This window comes from Lepeophtheirus salmonis, chromosome 11, assembly GCF_016086655.4.
Source record: "Lepeophtheirus salmonis chromosome 11, UVic_Lsal_1.4, whole genome shotgun sequence".
Lineage (NCBI taxonomy): Eukaryota > Metazoa > Arthropoda > Copepoda > Siphonostomatoida > Caligidae > Lepeophtheirus > Lepeophtheirus salmonis.
Genome location: NC_052141.2, coordinates 20,717,193 through 20,739,300, shown reverse-complemented (window position 1 = coordinate 20,739,300; position 22,108 = coordinate 20,717,193). Strand labels below are relative to the sequence as shown.

At 33.0% G+C, this 22,108-nt stretch overlaps 1 protein-coding gene across 1 annotated transcript; it reads left to right on the top strand.

Moving 5' to 3' along the window:
• Positions 1–13,574: 13,574 nt before the first annotated feature.
• Positions 13,575–16,343, top strand: LOC121126094 (putative fatty acyl-CoA reductase CG5065). The gene is made up of 3 exons (XM_040721394.2): positions 13,575–13,798; positions 13,993–14,603; positions 15,109–16,343. Exons 2-3 carry the CDS (start codon positions 14,019–14,021, stop codon positions 16,051–16,053), a joined length of 1,530 nt encoding a protein of 509 aa, XP_040577328.1. The 5' UTR covers positions 13,575–13,798; positions 13,993–14,018; the 3' UTR covers positions 16,054–16,343.
• Positions 16,344–22,108: the final 5,765 nt, after the last annotated feature.

Below are 22,108 nucleotides of genomic sequence, written 5' to 3'. Positions count from 1 at the left end.
CGTGCTTCGTTGGCCTACTGTTACTAAACACGTAGACAAGAGGAAAAAAAAGAGTGGGGACTCCAGTGATACATTTATATTCAAAAATTAAATCCTTGGGGAAAAAAATTTGAAAAATTAAATTTCAAATGAAAAAAATTTTAGAAAAAATTTCAAAGATCCATTCATCTATTGATCAAAAATTTAATTTTTGGGGAAAAAGTTTCAAAAATTAAATTTTTAAATATTAATTTTTTTTTCAAAAATCCACAATTGTTCATAGAAATAAAAAAATAAAAATTTTATTTATTAAATTTTTCGGAAAAAAGTCAAAAATCCAGTGCTGTTTAAAAAAAAAATTTAATTTTTAGGAAAAAAATTTCAAAAATCTACAACTATTCACAAAAAATTAAATTTTGGACGAAAGAATTATAGAAATCCTCAGCTGTTCACAAAAAATTACATTATTGGTGAAAAAATTTCCAATTTTTAAAAAATCCACACCTGTTTATAAAAAAATGTAAATATTAAATTTTTTATAAAATAATTTCAAATATTAAACTTTTCAGAAAACATTTGAAATATTAAATTTTGTATAAAAAATTTCAAACATTTATAGTTATTTCTTTTAAAAAATAATCGAGTATCAAATTTTCAACTAAAAAACAAACAATCCTTGATTTTCGGATGACACCTCCAGCCCGACACCTGTGGACCCCCCTGGTTCATATAATGTTGATACCTGTTAAAAAAGCCTACTACCATATCAAGTATATGTACACTGTTTCTTGTTAGTATTATAAGATACACAGTTTAAAGAGTTTGCATGCACGCGGACATTTAGGTACTTGTACGAGTACCTAAATGCGTTATTTGTTACCCATACTCCGGAAGTCTTCAAGCTCTTTTATTATAGTGTATAGATATTATTTGAAATGGAATGAGAGTTTAAATTGATTTTTCTAGTTAGATATGATTGACGTGAACAAACTGATTCATCCAACCATTCAAGATAAACAAATAGTATTCACAAAATGTATAGATACATTTCCTATATAAATATCTATTATGTCATAACAGATGTCTACATGATTTGAAAAACTTGTGGTAGAATATTGTGTGTATAATAATTAATAATACTAATATAATAGGATGTAATTTATATATTTTATTTCTAATGGATTTATTAATAGGTTAAATGTTTTCCGAATTTAATCAAACTTGTCGATAGACAACATTTGAAGTTCTTCCATCTCTTTGGCCATTATAATTAGAATAATTAGAAATATATTCCTCCTTCAACAATGATGAAGATACAAGCTAAGACTAACTCGCTAATCCTCTTCTTCCTCCATTTACCTAATTCCCTTTTTTAATTCGTACTCAACATACCTTCTAACTATTTCCTTCAGTACAATAATTTTGTGTTTTGGATTCTTAATTTTTTGGTGCATTTTCCTATCGATAACCTATAGCTTTAGATCGGGGAATTGATCTTGTTTTATGAAAAAACTGGTCTTATTTCCCAAAAAACAAACTAGCCCACCAGAGCCCAGGAATCTGGTAGGATCAGAATGAAACATATTCCTAGGTACGTAACTCATAATTCTAAACAACTTATATTTTATGTCTAAAGTATTTATGGGTTTCTGTTTTTGAAATAAATAACATACGCAGTTTTATCAGGGGGACATACAATTATAATATTGTATTATAGTAGATAGATGTAAAAATAGGCGTGTTTTATTGTATACATATTCAAATAGATGGGCAAAATGTAGATACGGATAAGAGTTTTATGATAAAACGGAATACACGGTTCGTGACATTGTTATTTTTTGAATAAATCCTCCTATTGTTCACATCTTACTCTGCCCGACGAATCCCCGCCTAGCTTTGGTGTCAATTAAAAACAAAAAATCTTATTAAAATAATAATAACTATGCTTAAATATAATATTACAGTACTTTCTCCTCACTGATGCATTTTTAAATGTACACAATTATCATTAGTGATGACAGTCGTGTATATTTTGGGCGTATAGAGTGCTTCACCAATAATAGTCCATATGGGTTGAGGTTGAGGGATGATTGGAGCTGAAGTCTGAAGCCCAGAATTCTTCTTCTTCACTCTGTGGTAGGAAGCTCCATTCACCTGCAACAAATAATCACTCTTGGACTAATTGGCCTTCAGTCAAGGCAAGAGATTGTACCTAAACACCTTGTATTAGGCATTAATTTCGCCCCCGTGCCCGTGGAACATCCTCTCCCTGTCTCTGTAGATGACTTATGGGACCATCAAAGTGGCAGGATACTTTATGTGGTTTTCCTATTTATATACCACACCAATGGATGGAATGTACTTTGGGTCCTTTTGAGCTTGAAGAAGAGCGCCAATGATTTTCCAATTTAGCCCCTGTGAGTTCATTTTTCAGACTATCTGAACGAAACTTGGCGATAAGAAAGAAAAATAACGGTAGTATATTTATTTACTCTAGCTAAACAGAAAAAAAGGGTTCACAGATGTTGTAAATTAGCATCAAAGTTAATGAAGCTTGTTTCTGGCCACTCTGTGAAGTCACATTCATTACTTCTCCTCTCCTGGTTAAATCTGAGTCCTCATCCCACACACAAATTAACAAGCACACAAATATTTTTTTTTTCCCTCTTCCTTTTAATGAGCTCATTGTTCAACATGAGTCCTCATTCGATACACAAATTAACACACAAACAGATACGTTTTGCTTTAGTTGTATAGCGAATCATTATCATTAATATTTTGATATTGAGGGTAGAAAAATCGAGTACAGGTGTGCACGTCTAAAACAGAACACTTCTTTAAATTTTACGCCATGCACATATTCGTGATTTTATTGTGTTAAAACCGGTTTACCCTTCGAGGCAAGGGCCTTGACTAGTTATAAACAAAACTCCAGCAAAATCTAAATATCAACAGTGAAACAACAGCTGATAATATGGAGAGACGTCGAGTCGCAAGTTTGGAACTTTCTGCGCGTGGAAAAACTCCCACTGAAATTGCCAAGGTTCTGAACTGCAGCCGCACCACCGTTTACAGTGTGGTAGCCAAAGGTATTCCTGAGACGACCACAAGATCTATGCCAAGGCCTCGAAAGTCGGACGAAATGGTTGCTACCGTGAAAAAGTCTGTCGAGGACAAGAGAGGCAAGGTCGCCGTCAGCGGCCTCTCCAGGGAGTTCAACGTCAGTAGAAGGACCATGGACCGGCTAGTTAAGAAAGATCTTGGCCTTTAAGTGTACAAGAGAACTCCTCGTCAAGCCCTCAAGCCCGTAGACAAGCCTGTGACATCAATGATGGTGTTTTTCCTTTTTTTAATTATTTGGTTATATAATAGAATAAGTTATATAAAAATATAGACGTTCGTCTTATATTGCATTATAATGAAAAAACCACAAAAAAAAACCAACATGATATTTCTGTAAGATATGTGTCTTAATATATATTTCATATATCTTATTTGGCTTAATAAACCATCATTATCTTATTAAAAGTTCCAGGGACCGACAGTTAACCGACGGTCCTTAATTTCACCATAACTTTGTCTCCAAAAAATTTCTCAAATGGCAGAAGCATCGATGGAAGTAACAGTATTGAGCCGATTCCGATAATCGATGCTTCAAAAAAAGGCCAATTCTTACCGATTCTGATACATCAGCACACCCCTAGTTTATTTCTTTTATCTCACAGTTGCTTGCAGCTGCTTTTCTTTAAAACATTCTTCGAATTGTCTGCATTAGCATATTAATTTTGAGGGTTTTTTGCGGGTGTTTTTTTACATACTTAAAAGGCTTAGGATTTACATGCCTAATTGTGTAGAGAGTGTTGTAAACGGGGTTTTTTAATCAAAAAAGTTCTCATCTTTGATTAAACATGAAATATGTCGTGGTTTTAAGCCATTAAATACATTATTATGTAATTTCTAATTATTGAATACATCATTTGATAATTGTACTTAATTTGTGACAATATTGACTCGTTCTTCTTTGATAATCATGGTTTTAAGAAGTATCATTTAGGACGGTATTTATTTTTTATCATTAGTCATTACTCAAGCAATAAAACTACAATATGTTGCAAATAATTATGATTTAAGGCGCAATAGATGATTACACATTAATTATTTCACAAATCATTCTTCCAGTATGTAGTAAATTTATAATATATGTAATTCTAATTACGTCTTGATTGTGAGTGCTACGTATTTATTTCACGTACAGGGATAGATAAGTCTCTTCGAACGAACCATAATTAAACCTCTTTCCATCCCGAAATTAGTTATGTTTTATGTAAGGGTAGCTGAACAAATAAATTGTCCAGAGAATACAGAATATGTAACTTGGTGTCCAGGTATATGCAGATAAATAATGTGTTTGGATCGCCTGCAGGGTGAGTACTTAAAAACTAGAATCCTCTTCGAGGCCGTATACCCTAACATCTAAAAGTCTGACGATTTTGAACTTGGTACCATTCGAGAGATCAGACAAAAAGCTACAATTTGATGTTTTTGTGCGATCAAAAAAATCTTCACAGTGGACGCTGTTCTGAACAGGAAAAATGATCGCTTATTGACTGAATCATGAGCTCAGGTTGAGGGAACCTTAAAGACCAAACATCCAGCTCAGGTCATGGTCCTCGGTGTCGTGGCGTCCGATGGCAACAACATCCCTCCCCTTTTTCTTACGGGCTAACGAGAAAGTCATCGCAGGGGTCTACTACAAGGTCTTCAGGTACCATATCTTGACATGGTTGAAGATCACGTTTCCCAGAGACAACTATGAGTTTATCCAAGACGGCACCCCGGCACACACTTCCAAGAAGATGCAACATTTCTGCAGGGAGAACATAGAATTCTGGCCTTTGTCCTAACCCCACGTTAACCCCCTTGACATTGCTGTTTGGTGCGTCTTGGAAGGCAAGGCGAACAAGACTTCTCAGCCGAATGTCAATGCTCTAAAGGTTGTGATTACGGAACAACTTGTCTTCGGACTTCATCCAGGCTAGATGTGCTTCTCTTCGTCCCAGTATTGAAGCCATAATTCAGAATGGAGGGCGATATATTGAATAAAATATGTTCAATACTCTTGAATTAGAAACTTTTGTTTGAAAAGTTTGCTATAAAAATGGACAAAATAACAATATGTAGCCGTTAAAAGGGCTTTTAAAATTATTAATCTTTGAGTCCTTACCCTGTTCAGTGTACAGGGTGTACCCTAAATACTGTTACAAATGTTTACACTTATATGTTATAGAGATTTCGAGATATCATTATAAATATTTCAGTGATCAATATTATACGCAAAGTTTATGAGAATCATTTTTTATGATCGTTCATTTAAGGATATGGAAGGCAAACGTGATGTTATTGTCAAGCATCACTGCTTGGGAAGAGACACACAGACATTTTGTAAGGTTTTAAAGGTCATGAAGATTAACAGAGCCTACATCAAAGGCAGACAGATACAAATAGTTTCAAATATTGTCCTTGTAATGATTGACCATGAACAGCACGGAGTACAAAGAACATCAAAATCATACATACAATAGAAGAGCTTCAGTAAATTGGACATAGAGCTAGGCATGGGCCACAAAACAATGAACAATGGAGATTTTCCCCACCTCTCATTTGAAGAGGCATCTCCTTTCAATCAAAACCAAAGTAAAGAGTGTCTACCGAAGCAAGAAACTTCTTAGTCTGTTGAAGTCAGGAATGGTTCCCGCCTTATCTTTATTGATGAGGAAGTTTTTTCTGTTGAGGCTAAATAGAGCTCTCAAAATGATAGGGGTTTGGCTATAAAAGGACGTGGTACGCACCCTGGAATCCATCAGACGCAAAAACCACAGTCAGTGATGGTTTGGGAAGCCGTCACTTGATTTGTTTCGGCACCCCTAGTCTTTGCTCCCCCACCCTCTGGAGTCAAAATTAATAAGTTAGTACCATACCATACCATCCTGGAGAAAGGTTTTCTTCCATCGGCAAATTCTCATTTGAAAGAAGAGACTTATTCCTTTCAACAAGGCGGTGCTCCTTCCCATAAATCTAATATGATGCAGGGGTGGTCTCATCTCCCTAACTTTCGCCCTCCATCCAATCCGTATTTCAAGTCTATGGATTTCAGAATCTGGTCCATTTTGTAGGAAAAAGTGTGCAAGAAACCTTATCCAAATTTGGATACACTGAAAGCATATCCAATTCGAGAATGGGACAACACTCCCATGGAGATGGGCCACGCCTTCAGCGATGTCTTCCCTAATAGACTCAAGGCTCTAATTTCGGCAAAAGAAGATAATTTTGAATATTTTTTTGTCACTTATTTCTGAGATAGTCAGTAGCATTAATGTAAAACTTTAGACATTCAAAAATAATTATATATAGATAAAAAGTGACATACAATTACTCATTTCACTGTATTTTTAGGATCCACCCTCTATTCAAAAGCTTTCATTTGATGTCCCCATTAATGTTGTTGGGTATTTTGGGACCTTAAACATCATCCAGTTTTATAAGAATGAAAAACCTTTTATGATTAATATTAAGTGAAATAGTAAACTTTTGGATCAGGTAAAATTGGAACCAATAAATAAAAGAACTCAAACCTTACTCTCTATCAAAAATCTATATATCTTCTATTATATATCAGAGCCCAATATGTGTTAAAAATAAACTATTAGCTCATTTTACAACGATGTTTCCATATTGTTGGTCAAAATTAACTAATATAATATATATAAGATGGTCCAGATAAATTGGGAAAATCTTTAAAGGCTTATAACGAACGAACTAGATGAGATAGGACCATAATTTTTTTATTATTTTATTTGAAAGCTACATTTAATGACATTCAATTATTTATAATCAAATGTCCGTCTTTTGATAACCTCGGCCACACGCCGCAGGAAACTTTGGAATCCCTGGCAAACCTCGTATAGATGCTGCTTTGTCATTGTACGAGTAAAGAACTTATTCAGGGCCTCGACAGACGAATTATACTTTTTACAGGCCTGGTGTTCGACCATCTTCCAGACATAGAAATCGCATAAGTTCATGTCCGGGCTATTTTCAGGCCCAAAATCCAGGCTTCAAAAGTGAGGACATTTTGTGTCCAAGTCATCCTGCTCTTTTTTGACCTTTTTGGACGGTGCACGATCTTGTTAAGGTGTAATATATACTTGGGCTACTCCATCCTTCTCATAGAGTTGCTTCCAAAAATACGTACCATATTTAATCAAATTGCATGAGTGTAGAATACAAATTTTTGGAGCCCTTCCAGTCCTCATTAAATATGTATTTACATTTATTCAATCAATAAATTAATTTATATAATCAAACAATGACACAGGAATTTACATTAATATTTGTTTTAAATATAATTGAAGTCGAATTTTTATTCTAAATTGAAATGAATGAATGTATAGAGTTGTCATATTTATATCCTATGATAAATATCACTCAATGCCATTACTACAACCGTAGTTACACATTCAAATGTCATTGTATCATATTAGAGAAATACACATAAAAATTCATTCAAGGAGCTTATTACTTATATTTTTCTTTTATCGTAATGTATATTACGTTAGTGATAGGTATTTTGTCAGTTTAAAAAATAATCTTGCGATTTTTTCCACTCAGGGTTATACATTTATGACGTCCAGAAAAAAGTACAATTTCTGACCGCCTTTCTCTCCCCCACCCTCCCAATCAGTGTTTGTCCAAAATACTAATAATCCCCTCCGATTGGATTTCCTAACGTTTTACCCCCCGTTCTGAAAAATTTCGATTTTTTATAGAGTGCTTCCTTATTTTTTTCATAATTTTTCGAAATGGAATTGGGTTGGGAGGATCAAGTAAGTATACGATTGCTTATAACGTAAAAATATAACCTGTAAATTTTTCATCCTTCAGCTTCCATAGATTTTATGGTTCAGGGTGCCTACTTAGAAAAGTGAATTAGAGTTATATTACAAGGGCATCCGCGGGGGTTGTGCTGGAGAGGCCTCTCCAGCCATAATGATTCTTTGTCTTATGTATTTTCTTTTCTTTACTTTTATCTCATGACGTAGGGATTTGTTTTAAAGAGTAATAATGTAGCTTTTTATTAAAAGTAGTGGCCAATTAGTAAATAAAATATTTTGGTTATTTATACGTCATATAGAAAAGGTATTGTTGATCAGGCAAAATAGTAATCAGTTATCAATGTAGGGTACTCTGAAATATGCCTCTATCCCGTAAATCCTTCCCCCTCCCCCTCGTTAACTGGAGAACATAAATATATCACCCCTTAGTCAATTAGATGATAACTAATGGATAGACGACATTTTGGGGGCTCAAAATTAATATTTTTACTGCATTAAATTAACCTATTTACAATAAATCTTTTGATGTTCATTTTTTATTCTGCCATGTTTTCCACTCCCATTTTTCTTCTAACATCCAACCTGACAATTTGAAGAATATTCAGGTGGAGTGCAGCTAGGCCGTCCTGACGTTTCATTATATTAGCTGTGAGGAGCTATCCTATGAATGAAATAATCTCAAACCTCCACTCCGTATCTAGCAATGATATACCGGTAGTTGCATAAATACACAGACTATTTGTGGCAAATAATTAAATGTGTAATAAAATTCGTATGACGTATTTTTTTGAGAACTATATAATAGAGAATTTATTCTGGTATAAAATTTAATATAATTACTGACTATAACCGCCCTCAGCTGCTATGACACCCTCCAAGAGCCCACGGAAGGCATTGATGATGTAATGGTCTTCCATGGCTGCCCATTGCTGGCCTTCAATGAGTCTAAATTCGGGTGGAGGGTAGCACATCCCTTCTTTTCAATTTGCCACCACACAGTGTAGTCAAGGGGATTCAAATCAGGTGATTGAGGTGGCCAAATGTTTTTGTGAAAGCCTCCTTCACCTCATTATCATTGATTTTCCGTGGTCTGCCGGTCTGAACACCCTCCTTCAGATCTTTTCCCTGCTTGACAAGCTTCTGGACCTTGAATACAGTAGTCCTGGATAGTCCAGCGTCCTTGATTATCTCCTTGACAGACCTACCGGCGCGGAGGAGAGTGGCAACCATATGACGTTGTGCCTCGTCATTAATCGTAAACGACTTTGTTTGATGCGAGTAAGAAAAACAAAAACAAAGCCAACAGATTTACCGAGTTACTTGTGCTAGAATTTTTTATTTCCGTTCACGGAACCTCGAGATATAAGCGTTTAAAAATTAGTCAGCGTATTTATGCAACTACTGGTGGAAAGGAATTACTCCAATATCGATCCTCAATTCTACTCCGAGTCCAACAAGGACTTACAATTATAACTCCACAACAAATCATTAGTGTTACTTTTTGTCTTTCAAGTAGTATTGACTACTTTATAAATAAATATATTATCTCTTCAAGAATATAGAATAATACCTGTGGAAAATAAATATAACCTATTCATATAGCAAGTACAAATTGCATTGCAAGCTTCTTCCATTATAATTTTATTTGCATACGTGATTATATTTATGATATTGAATCAAAAAATTTGTTTATACAAGTTAGAACTTGAACAAATTTACAGAAGGAGTTAAATAAAGTTATAGAAGATAGGAATGGAGAAGTAAAAATGCGCTCATTTTGATTATGTAAGGATATTTATCCTTTATTTTATCCTCGCACCCTTTAAAAAGGCGCAGATTTTAACTTCTCCATTCAGACATCGTTTAACCAGGGATGTCATTATTAAAAAAAAAAAAAAAAAAAAAAAAAAAAAAAGTTTATCAATCAGAAAAAAAGGAAAAAGTGTTTTTGCAAATCCTCTTTCTTCTTTTTTCTTCAATATTTAATCGGGTCATCGGGATGATAACTTCTTTTGAAACAAAATTTCAAAAAATTTATATTTGAAATTGAATATAATTTCTCGAAAAAAAATTCCAAAAAATTTAAGTTTCTGTGAATAACTTCGCGTTTTTAAAATTATTCTCCAAAAAATTTAAGGTTTGAAAATTTTTTTTATCACAATTATAGTTTTTATTTTGAAAAATTTTAATATTTGAAATTAAATTTTTGATTTTTTTACTAAAAATTAAATATTTCATAATTTTTTCCCAAAAAAATTTAATTTTTGGATATTTTTCAAAAAAAATCTATAATCCAAGCCCCCCTTAATCTTGTAGACGGCTATAATTGTAGCAAAATATTCTTTTTTAAAACTGTTATTTGAATTATGAAAAAATTGGAATCGCAATTGGCATCGAGATTTTTTTTTAATCGTCCCATCACTTTTTAAATTAATTTCTGAGCATATTTCTCAGTTTAAATATAAATCAGAGTATTTAATGAATGTGAGTCGGAAATCTCGGTAACTTTAAATACATTGAAATAAAAAAATAAATATACTTTTTCATAAAAATGACTACCTAGAAATATATAAAATATCAAGAAAATGTTATATTCTAAATATCGTCACAGTCTATTTCAAAAAAAGATAATTAAAATCATTCTTTCTATAAAAAAATGTCATTCGATTACAAATGAAACAAATCATTTATTAAAAAAGGATTTGAATAAATTTGTGGAGAAATGAAAAGTATTGTGAAAATATGAAAATGGATAAAAATCAGTCCGATAATTTGAAATAAATATCCCTTTGCCCCCAAAAAAAAAAAATCTTGACACCAGTCCTGGTAGACGCAGTAGTTATATATAATTATTAGTTTAGACCCAACCCGGTTTCGGGTAATCAAACATTTTAAGGATCTTAAAAACCTTATAGTACTCCTTAATCCTCATTAAAAAAAGATATTCTCTAAAGCAGTGATTCTCAGGCGTACACTTTGTTGTACTTGGAGGCACTCCAGGGGTACTTGAGATTTTGAAAAATATTTTACAAGTGGTACATACCTCAGGGCCGTCGGCTCAGGGTGGGCTAGACGGGCTGAAGCCGTCTCCCAAAATTGAGGAACTTTTTTTTCCAGAAAAAATTAATAATTGAAATTTTACTGGAAAATTTTAATATTTGAAATTTTTCCAAAAAATCTCTAAAAATTTTTATAATTGAAGTATTTTGTGAATTGCTATAAATTTTAAATTTTCTTTTTTAAACTTAAATTATATTGAATGGATAACAATTTTTGAATTTTTTTTGCAAAAATTTAATTTTTTTGGTAATAGCCAAGGATTTTTGGAATTTTTTTTTCTAAAATAGTTAATTTTTGCAAGTATCTGTGGATTTTAATTTTTTTTTTTTTACAAAAAACCTTAATTTTTTGACAATAGATATAAATTGTGAACTTTTTTTTAATTTTATAGAGCTGTGGACTTTTCAATTTTTTTTCGAAAAATTCCAAAACCATGACCTCCCTCCAAATTATAATCCTGCGGACGCCCCTGTTATTGAAATTAAAAATTCTTTGTGCTGGTAAAGGGTACTTGGGTTAAATAAATATTTTACAAGTTGATGAATCGGGCGCCAATGACATCTTCGTGGCTCCTAAGACCATTAGGATGTCTAGAAAGCACGACTTGGGATTAGTTTCTTTCACAAGGAACCCAAACTACCTTTTCACAGAGGGCATTCAAGTCATAAGGCTCGAAAGGTGCAAGAAAATCGCCATATGGTTCAAGGCAAATGGGTCAATTGTGAGCATTTTCTCAGAAAGTAATATTTTCAAAGTTGATCAATTCCCACAACTGCAGGAACGGCTGCTGGCTTGCAGAAACAAAAAAAGAGGTCCAAGGGGCTTACCACACCTAATATCCGATCCAAACAATGGTCCTAGGCGCTGTGGCCTCTGATGAAAAGAAGATGCCTCCGTTCTTTGTCAAGGCTGGACATAAAATCGGCCAGGAGGTCTCTATAAGGTGCTTAGGTACACCATCTTGCCATGGCTGAAGACCTACTACCCGGAGGGTCATCACGTGTGGAATCAAGACGGCACCCCTCTCACAAGTAGTCCAAGTGCCAAAAGTTATGTACAGATAAAATAGCTCGATTCTGGTCCAACGAGATATGGCCCTTTCTTCGCCATATTTGAACCTACTGAACTTTTCTATATGAGGCATTTTGTAGAGAGAAACTAAACAGACCTTACACCCAAATGTGGACTCACTGAAGTCCTCCATAGTAACTGCGCTGGACAACTTGTCAGATGAGTTTGTCATCCGCATGGTCTTCAGGGGACGCGTAAAGAAATTTCATTATTTTTCTTTTTACTTTAAAAAAATCAAAAATCCATTGCTATTTACAAAAAATAAATTTTTATCCCTAATTTAACGTAAAATTTTTCATCGTGGGCAGAAAAAATTATAGGAAAAAGTTAAAATTCTCTAATTTTGGGGGGGACTACAGTCCTTCAAATCCAACTCTGCGGACACTCCTGTATATAAATAGTTGCATCGCTTATGTGGTGTCCTTTATTTTGTCCCTCAATAATAATAACTAAATTTAATACAAATACAAGATTAAAGGGTACCATAAGTACGACGCTTTTCCTACAAATGTTTGACTTCCACCTTACATTTTAATAGTAACGTCAAAGAGAATAACTGTTTGCAAGAGCATCGATATATCTAATATTGCCTTCCTTGACTGTTAGTGTTAGAATACCGCTGTTATACTCAATGATGTCGTATTGTATTTCTATTAACCTATTAATTACTCGTAAATAATTTTTTTTTTTTCAAAAAATTTAATATAAAAATGTCATTTTTGAATTTTTTTCCAATTTTTTTTTTTGATGTCAGTTTGGATCTTTAGACGTAAATATTCGGGTAAATTTTGGGTAATATAACTTACGGTCCGGTTTTGAAATCTCAATTAACTCAATGTTATTTAAAATAATACTGAGTTAAGCATTTTTTCGTCATCATAAATGAGTAAAAATGTACCTTAGATCCAGATCCTATTTTATTAAGGTTCGAACGTCGGTTAAAATACCCATAAAATTCGAGATAGGCATCTATCTATTTCGGTTTCAGACCCGGATCTGTATGTTAGGGTACCCAAAATTTACTTGAACATTTACGTCTAAGATCCAAACTGACTTGGATCCGAGAAAATGTAGATTTGTCCTATCTTTAAGTACAGTAAACAATTTTAAACCTATCTTCAGTGGCTTTTAACATTTATATATTAGAAAAAAAGAAATATATATATATATGTACGTTGTTGATCAATTTTAGAGCTAAACCTCTCTACACAACAGCCCCCCTCCTCCCAAATGATGAAAACTAGCATCACCCCTGCCCATCAGTGTTCAAGGGCTAATATTTTTTTTTCTCTCCACGGCCTTGTCTGTCCCCTCTTTCCTTCTTGGCATAGTCTATTTGGAATCATGTAGCGAATGGGTATTTTTATGTAAATGGTGTAGGATTGTCAAATGTCATGAATTCAACATTTTATAACACTAGGATTACATGTACTAGTAATTACATGGATTCTTCGTATTTTATGAGCGCTCCTATACGTGGTAATAACTAGGAGGAATCATGATTAATCATTATGCATCGTATTGGTGCAACAGCGCCGAGCTCTTCTTTTCTTTACGAAAAAAAATACGTTCGACGTTCTTAATAAAAAGAGGAACAAGAATTGAATCCACGGCCGGACGAGGGGTCTATAACATCCCTTCTTTCAACTGGTTTAAATAAAATTATCCAGTACTCGTATATATTTTTCTATGTAACTCAGTTGAGTGTTAACCACGACGACTAACGGAATTGAGTGAAACGATCTGGAATCTCGCATAGCCTTCAACAGACATAGTAAACCTACATTCTCAGGAAGGTAAGGGTTATTTAACATCCAAGAGTAATTTAAACTCATTATATAATATAAGTCAATGAAGAACCATTATGATTATTTTCAAGGATGCTATGTTTCATTTCCACTTGATCCTTATTATTTTTTACTAAACTATCCATTATTTCCTTCATAGTTAATTATCATTCTAGTAATTGTTTCCTTCTCCTCTTTTGCAGACTCCAAGCTCTTAGGAAGATCAAGAATGGGTGAAGTAGCTGGTTATTACGAGGACAAAAGTATATTCATCACAGGAGCCACGGGTTTTATGGGAAAAGTTCTTTTGTGCAAACTTTTGAGATGTTGTTCGGACCTGAGCCGAATTTATGTTCTTATTCGACCCAAACGAGGTTTAGATCCACATCAACGCCTTGCTAAACTCATGGATGCTCACATTTTTAAGGATTTAAGCGAACAAAATAAAAGTAAGGTTGTTCTGGTGGAGGGAGATGTCACTCAGCCAAGACTTGGATTGTGTCAAGAGGATATCGACACCATTCTCTTAAATGTGAATGTTTTCTTTCATTCTGCTGCAACTGTTAAGTTTGATGAGGATTTGACGCTCTCTGTACAAATGAACGTTGCAGGAACACTTTCTGCTCTGGAGTTGGCTTCTAAAATCAAAGACCTAAAGGCATTCGTCCACGTTTCCACGGCGTACTGCAATCCGCATGTGAACCATTTGGAGGAAAAGGTCTATCATAAGGACATGCCTTATTCTCCTAGGGAGATCATCGATTTAGTGAGGGAGAAAGGAGATGTTTTGAATGAGAAGAATATTACTAAGGAGGTAAGAAGAGTTTTGTTCTATTATCTATTCATTTGTAACTAAATTATACAATCGAAAGATAACTACATAGAGGTGACAAGATACACACATGATTGAGCAAGGATGTCAACTGACACAAACATCAAAAAAATATTTTTCGGATTTCAAGACCATTTTTTTTTCTTACACTATCAGGCTAAGAACTTCATTAATATGATAATTAAAGATAGTTTTGATATTCAATTCTGACAGACGGATTATGTAATACAAAGTTAATCAATCAATTTTTTTTTAAGTTGACGTTTAAATTCTAAATTATAATAATACCTAGAGATAAAATATATTACTATTTTACCAGTATAATTATACACAAGTTTAATTCGTTCCTGTACTGAATTCTTTAGTCAAAACAAGTTAACACCAATTTTCTCTCCTTTGATTGATTGAAATGTTAGGTCTCTAGTTTTTAATGTTGCTATTATTCCATTGAATGTCTTTTAACATTTTGACCTTTTATATATTCCAGCTCATGAATGGCTGGCCAAATAGTTATACATTTACTAAAGCTATTGCTGAAAAGGCTATTCTCCAATATTCCCATATTCTTCCAGTGGCTATTATGAGACCCTCTATCGTTGCTGCGTCTTGGAAAGATCCTATTCCAGGATGGATAGACAATTTAAATGGACCCACAGGCGTGCTTGTAGGAGCCTCCACTGGCATCCTTCAATCCATGTATATTGATGTGGACTGTATAGCTGACGTTGTCCCTGTGGACATTTGTATCAATCTATTAACAGTTATACCATATTATTTATCTAAATTAAATAACATCAACAATAATTCTGCAATAAGTGGAGATGAGTCGACGAATTCATATTCTCTTCCTGTTTTTAATTGCACCACAGGAACGTTAAATCCGATCAATTGGAAAACTATTGAATCCCTTTGTCACAAATATGCCAAGAAATACCCTTACCAAAAAAGATTTTGGTATATTACAGGTAGTTTTAAAACAAATAAAGTATACGATCGCATCTGTCAAGTTCTCTTTCATCACATTCCGTCCTTTATTGGAGATGGAATAAGAGTTATTTTTGGTTACAAACCTATTTTTCGTACATTGATCTGTCGAATGACAGCCGCATTTCCTTCCCTCGAGTATTTTGCATGTAAGAGCTGGTTATTTTCTAGCACTGAGATCGAGAGAATTCTAAGGGAACTAAGTACTGAGGACAAAGCTGTTTTTGGATTCGATGTAAAAGATGTCATTTGGGAGGAATTTTTGTCCAACTACGTTCTGGGTGCAAGACATTTTGTTATGAAGGAGGATCCATCTACTTTAGACGAGTCTCGAGTGAAACTCAAATATTTTAAATACATGCATATATTTTTCAAAATTTTATTTTGGTTTTTTGCTTTTCAATTAATTGCCTATATATTTGTATCCTTTTATGGTATGATTTTTTAGTTCTTAGATAACGAATTTATATATAACAACACATGTATACTCTTGACATTTGAGAATCTTTTAAGTATGCTTTAATTATCTCATATATTTATGGGTTTTTTCATTTTAGTACAGATGATGAATTGAATATCCAGTTTGATATATGTAATTTTATAAACAAATAGTCCAATATGGTCTGTTTTTTTCTAGTTGGAAGTAATTAGTGATTTCTTTTTTTTTTAATTCTCAATTATTTTTATTTATTTATATTTTGTAAGATATTTCAAAACGAAATAAATCCATTGATATCATGACTTGTTCATTTCTCATACATCATTAATTATTTTTGTATAACGGGAGCGAACATTCAAAAGCTTGTTCCACAGAGACGGCGCCTTATCAGCCTTTTATTTAATAATATTGCAGGTAATGTAGTGTAGAAAGTCATGCTGGTTTTGTGCTATGAATATCCATTTCAATGGCTCTTAATTAGTGGTTCCAACCTGTGGGTTGCCTAACAATTTGCATGGTGTCTCCTAAGACCTTCTATAAAAATTGTTGTAGGACTCTGAAGGTCCTCGTGTTGTATTCTCGTTGTAATGTCAATATGCTCTAATTAATAATAGTCTACTTAACCAAAATTTCAGATTGTCCATGATGAATCGAGAGACAAGTATTAGGAAAATAAAATTTAGTGAGGAGTTTTTAAAGTCTGGATTTACTTATATAGTTGAAGCTGGAATTGAAAAGCCCCAATGCGTAATTTGCAAAGAAATTATGCATGGATTTCTCATGAATTATGTCAGCCGAATCGATGAACACCAATTTGACCCTAAACTTTGTGGGTACAGATGTCTTGTATTTCAAGAACAAATCAAATTTTGGTGGCAAATACCAACATCAAAATATGTAAGCCATTGAATTTTCATATTTTGTGGCTCTCAAAATCGCCAAAGCTAAGAAACCTTACACTATTGCCGATTAGTTGCTGCTGCAAGCCCACAAAAATATTATTTGAGTTATGCTTGTAGCTGAATATGCTAAAAAAATGATTACAAGAACCTTTTCAAACAATATTATCACTAGTTAGCTCAAAAAATATAGTGAGGGGAGGATCAACTCAAATAATGTTGTATCCTTGGTAACTTTGTAAATGTTATCAAAGGCTCTTAACAGTCATTGATGAGTAGTTGTTCTTAACATACAAAAAAAAGTGACACTCTTGGCTGTAGAATGACTTCAGGCTACAGGGTTTTCCCTGTCTATTCTTTTATTTATACTTATTATAAATAAACGTATTTCCAGTTTCTATTACTTCAATCATTAATAAAATATTCTTCTCGGTGGGACAAAAGTTGTAATCAACCACTGTGTATGAATATATATTACGTCATACCAATTAAATACCATGGTTACGGTAGAGAAATGCATTTTTACCTTGATATATTTAATACTTAATAATGACAAAATCATAGATTTCATATCCCTAAAGTGATTGTCTTAAAAGTATGTATTGTATTTAAAGGGATACCATTTTATGTTGCTATCAGTTGGTGATAAAAGTACATCAAATTTATTAAAATCTACGAAAAGGTTGATTTCTCTATAGGATTATATTCTAAAGGCATATTTTTTGCTCTATGAACTACTAATAAAACGCACCTTCCTTATTTAAAGCCAATTATATGCATGTGAATAATATTTTTGCTGGGACATGCCCAATATTTTTATGTATTTTGTTCATTTGTTCGTCGTAACAGGAAAATCTCAAAAGTTCAAGAAACCTATTATTTCTTTGCATTGACATACTTAAAACATTTGCAAAAATGCATAACTATATAACTTTTACTATCAAAAGACGTATCCGTTGTATAAGAGTTTCTTTAGACTAGGATGAACCGAGGTTAATAGAAATACAAGGTTAAACCATCATGTAATCGGCCTTGCTAGAATTTCCAATTTGATGCATCGTTAATGTTGATAATTTTGTTAAGGATACAAAAGCGTGCGAGGAGAAGGGAAGAGATACTTATGGTATTGACTAAAATAATTAACATCTTCCTCCATCAAGAGCGTTATCAATTCCCGCCTTTATTATTCAATATTAATATCTCATATCAAAAGCATGGATATTCATCTATAAAATAAAGTTAATGATGAATACATCAAGTCAGACTTTAACTTTGATCTCACAAAGATGCTTATTGCATATAATATAGCTTTATCCATTGCTAATCATCCTATGTTTAAAAAATTTATGGAGAAATACACGGGTATACCTATCCCTTCATGTGGAACCATGATTAAATTAATGGAGGATGTTGGTAATGATGTCATTTATAGAAAAATGAAAATTGTGAAGTTGAGATAATTTTCAGCATATCTTGAGTCATCCACATCAAAGTACGATCAAAGTTATCAGTAAAAAGTATAAAATATTTACTTGTTTCGAAATGGAACTCTGAATTTTGTACCATCTAACAGTAAGTATTCATATTTTTTAAATCTAAACAAAAAATATGATTATATTTTAGCTAAAAATATCAAGAACTATGATACACAACTCATTAAATGGCAAACACAACTGCTTAAATGGCCACAACAACAGGGGTAGAAGCTTTGGAGGGTTCGCGACTAGTTTGGCTGACATTAGTTTCTTCACTGAAAGACTTGGGTATGATCATTAGGTTTTCCAATATTACATAGTCAGTAAATATTAATTTTATATCACTTAAGGCTTAGCTATGATTCATAAGCTCCAAGAAATGGCGTTCAGAAAACTCATAAAAGGAAAAAACAACTGCTTAAATCGTCACACCAAGGGGGGAAGTTGCATTGTGTGTATCCTTCATGATAATAATTTCAGTTATTTGGCTCGAAAATGAAGCTCAATCTTTGTTCATAGATTCATAATATTTCAGAAAATCATAAAAGAAAACAACTGCTTATATCGTCACACCAACTTTTTTAAACTTTGACAAATATCAAATATAAGCCATGTAGTAATTATTATAATTGTTATAAATAATAATAGTAAAAACTAAAAAATAAAATATATTTATTACTATACAATAACTATCAAACACAACCAACAAGAAGTTTAAAATATATTATTGCTTATAAAAATTGTACTATCAAAGTAGAAAGAGCCATTAAGCTCATTTCTGAAGTTAATAAATTTAAATTCACTGTACACTTCCTTTTAATCATTATTTAGCTTATTATAAACTGTTAATATAATAATTTTATTGGATGTGTAATAATTGGATTCAGTTTGATCACATCAGTTAATTTGAATATCAAATTTGAAGGTAATGAATTACTTTGGTTCATGTGCTGATTCACCCAGCAGAGGCCTTACCTTAAATGAAATAAAAGAAATAGAAAAGTTATGGTTAACTGACCTTGATTTTCTCCTCAAATCGAAAAAAATATGGCCTAAACAACCACAATCAAGTTCCTACAAAAAATATAAAAATATGTTACTAGAAATTAAAAAAGATCTAGATATATATTTCAATCAAATTACCGCTGAAAAGATTCAAGATATTAAGAACACGAAGATACAAATCTATTTCATAAATACTTGTCTTAAAGTAATAAAAGACGTCAAGTTACAATTTCTTGAGAGTCTAATTTCTAATCTAAGTAATTGGAATAGAATCATTAAAATATTAATTTAAACCAAGGGGTTGCTGATAAAATGAAAGAACATAAATGGGTTAGTGTTTAAAAACTTAATTAAAAAAATTTACTAAAAGTTTGGAAATTGAATGGGGTATCTATAACTCTCTGTCATGAAAAGAGCTCAAGAAAAACATTTAAATAAAGGAATAGCTATTCTTAAAAAAGGATAACTTGAGAGTAAAAACTAATGACCTAAGGATTCGCCCCTTAAACATCTACCAATTTTCTGGGATGATTAACAGGAAGTTATAAGGTGAAAAAGTCGCTTTCATTGGTCTTCTTCCATATCACACGAATTCAAAAATCCAATAATAATGCCGAAAAGTCTAAAGTACTGAAAGAAAAATATTAAACTTGCATCAATGTAGACTTCATGCAAGTCCAAAGCAGACTTTTAATATTTTACGGCAAAATTATTGGATTATAGATCATTTAGCATACGTAAAGTCAATTGTGAGATCATGTAAAAAACCAAGATGTAGATATCTCCAATATGAATCGCCTAGAATGTCTCCACTTCCAACTATAAGAATGGATAATCAAATACCATGGTCCAATGTTGGAGTGGACTACGTAAGTCCTCTCACTACTATGCATGACTGCGTCAGTGAGATATCCTAATTGACCCCAACATATAAAAAATGTGAAATGATCTGAAATGATGGAAAATCAACAAAAATAAAACTATTAATGAAAAAATATATACATCGAAAGACAAGAATAATTTGTTACTTTTTACGTGTTTCCATACAAGAGCAATACATCTAGAAATTGCATGATTTTGTTCGACAGAAGACTTCCTTGAAGCATTCAAACGATTTGGGGGAGCGTGTGGAAAACAACGTAAATTTTATTCTGACAATGCAACAAATTTTAAGAAAGCTATATATCATCTAAAGGATTTGTTTGCTAATATAAAGTTCGATAAAATCAAAGAGGAAACATTTAACGGAGACTCACCCATACAATCGGAGTACTCAAAACCAAATGGGCCATGTACAAATGAAGTCACAGAAAGGATGGTTGTCATATTCAAAAAACAATTTAGAATTATTGTTCAAAGAAATCGATTAACCATCCGCCAAATAGAATTACTGGTTATAGAGTTAACGAGTGTTATTAATGATATCCCTTTGGGATATATAGATCAAGACCATACAACCTCATCAGCAATAACTCCTAATTTACTGATTCACAGTCGTCAAAAAGGACAAATTATAACAACAAATGAATCAATCTGGTCTTTTGTTGCCTTACGGTGACATATGGTTGTTCAGAAAGAGATTCTTAAAGACATTTTCGACAAGGTGGAGACAATAATACTTAAATGAGCTGAGTATTAGTAATAAATGATCAAAAACTTTCACAAATGTAATACAAGAAAAGAGTATTATAATTCTAAAACCAGATAGACTAGAAAATAAGTCGCTGAAACTGGAAAGAATGAAACGAATACATAAGACCAAAGTCACTTCAGCAACGCTGAGATTACCAAATAGACAAACTGTCCTATGGTCAATCACACAAATTGCACTGTTAGAGGCAAATGTTTCTGGAAAAGAGTTCCTGAGATCGGAATCGGGTAATCGATGTGGACATGCTGGAAGTCAAGATCAGACGTTGAAAGTCCCTGTTCTGGGTGTAGAACCAGACCAGGTGTACTGATCTCTTGTGAATGACCTACCCTCTCACAAGGAGAGGTTTAAGGAAGAGGAAGTTATTCCTGGGAAAGCAGTTACCATGTCTGTAGAGCCAGATACAACAAATTCGGAAAAGTTGTCAGTAAGAAATGCTTCTGATACTCATCCATATGAATTAAGGAAGAAATGACGACGACAAGGAAGTTATAAAAACTTAGTGAGAGACGACCTTTAAAGCGTCTCAAATCATGCATGAGAAAATAAAAACTATGTTTCAGAAAGTAAACTAAGCCACAAAAATATTAAAAATATCATGGTAAAACTGTCGAAGGGGTCTGATAGCCTTAGCAGCTATCTTTCCATTCCAAACCCGAGTTACAAGTAGTTGAGAAATAAAACGAGAAGGGAAAGTAACTAAGATGACCTGGAAAGAATAAAAGAATTTAGTTTGTTGCCTAAAATAAAGAAGGAAACAACATCAGGCCATAGACTGTCAATAACGTTATATCGTATTGTTTATCTGAAATTGCACTTTAGATAAATTAGCAATGTTTCCTGTGAGGGCTTGCAGCCTTACAACCTGAAAGTTTGTCAATTCCAGTTGAAATTGAGTAGGAAATACAAGATCACCAGAGGCTGTAAATGCTGTTTTCTTTCAGATCCGTCATTTTCTGGGGGGTCTGTTGGAATCTAATTCAATGGCATATCCGACAATGCAATCAAATATCACATTGTATCATACATATAGT

Excerpts from the sequence above, each read along its gene's own strand:
- LOC121126094 (XM_040721394.2), top strand. The coding sequence starts at position 14,019 with ATGGGTGAAGTAGCTGGTTATTACGAGGACAAAAGTATATTCATCACA. Across the intron at positions 14,604-15,108 it reads AGAAGAATATTACTAAGGAG|CTCATGAATGGCTGGCCAAA; the intron begins GTAAGAAGAGTT and ends TATATATTCCAG.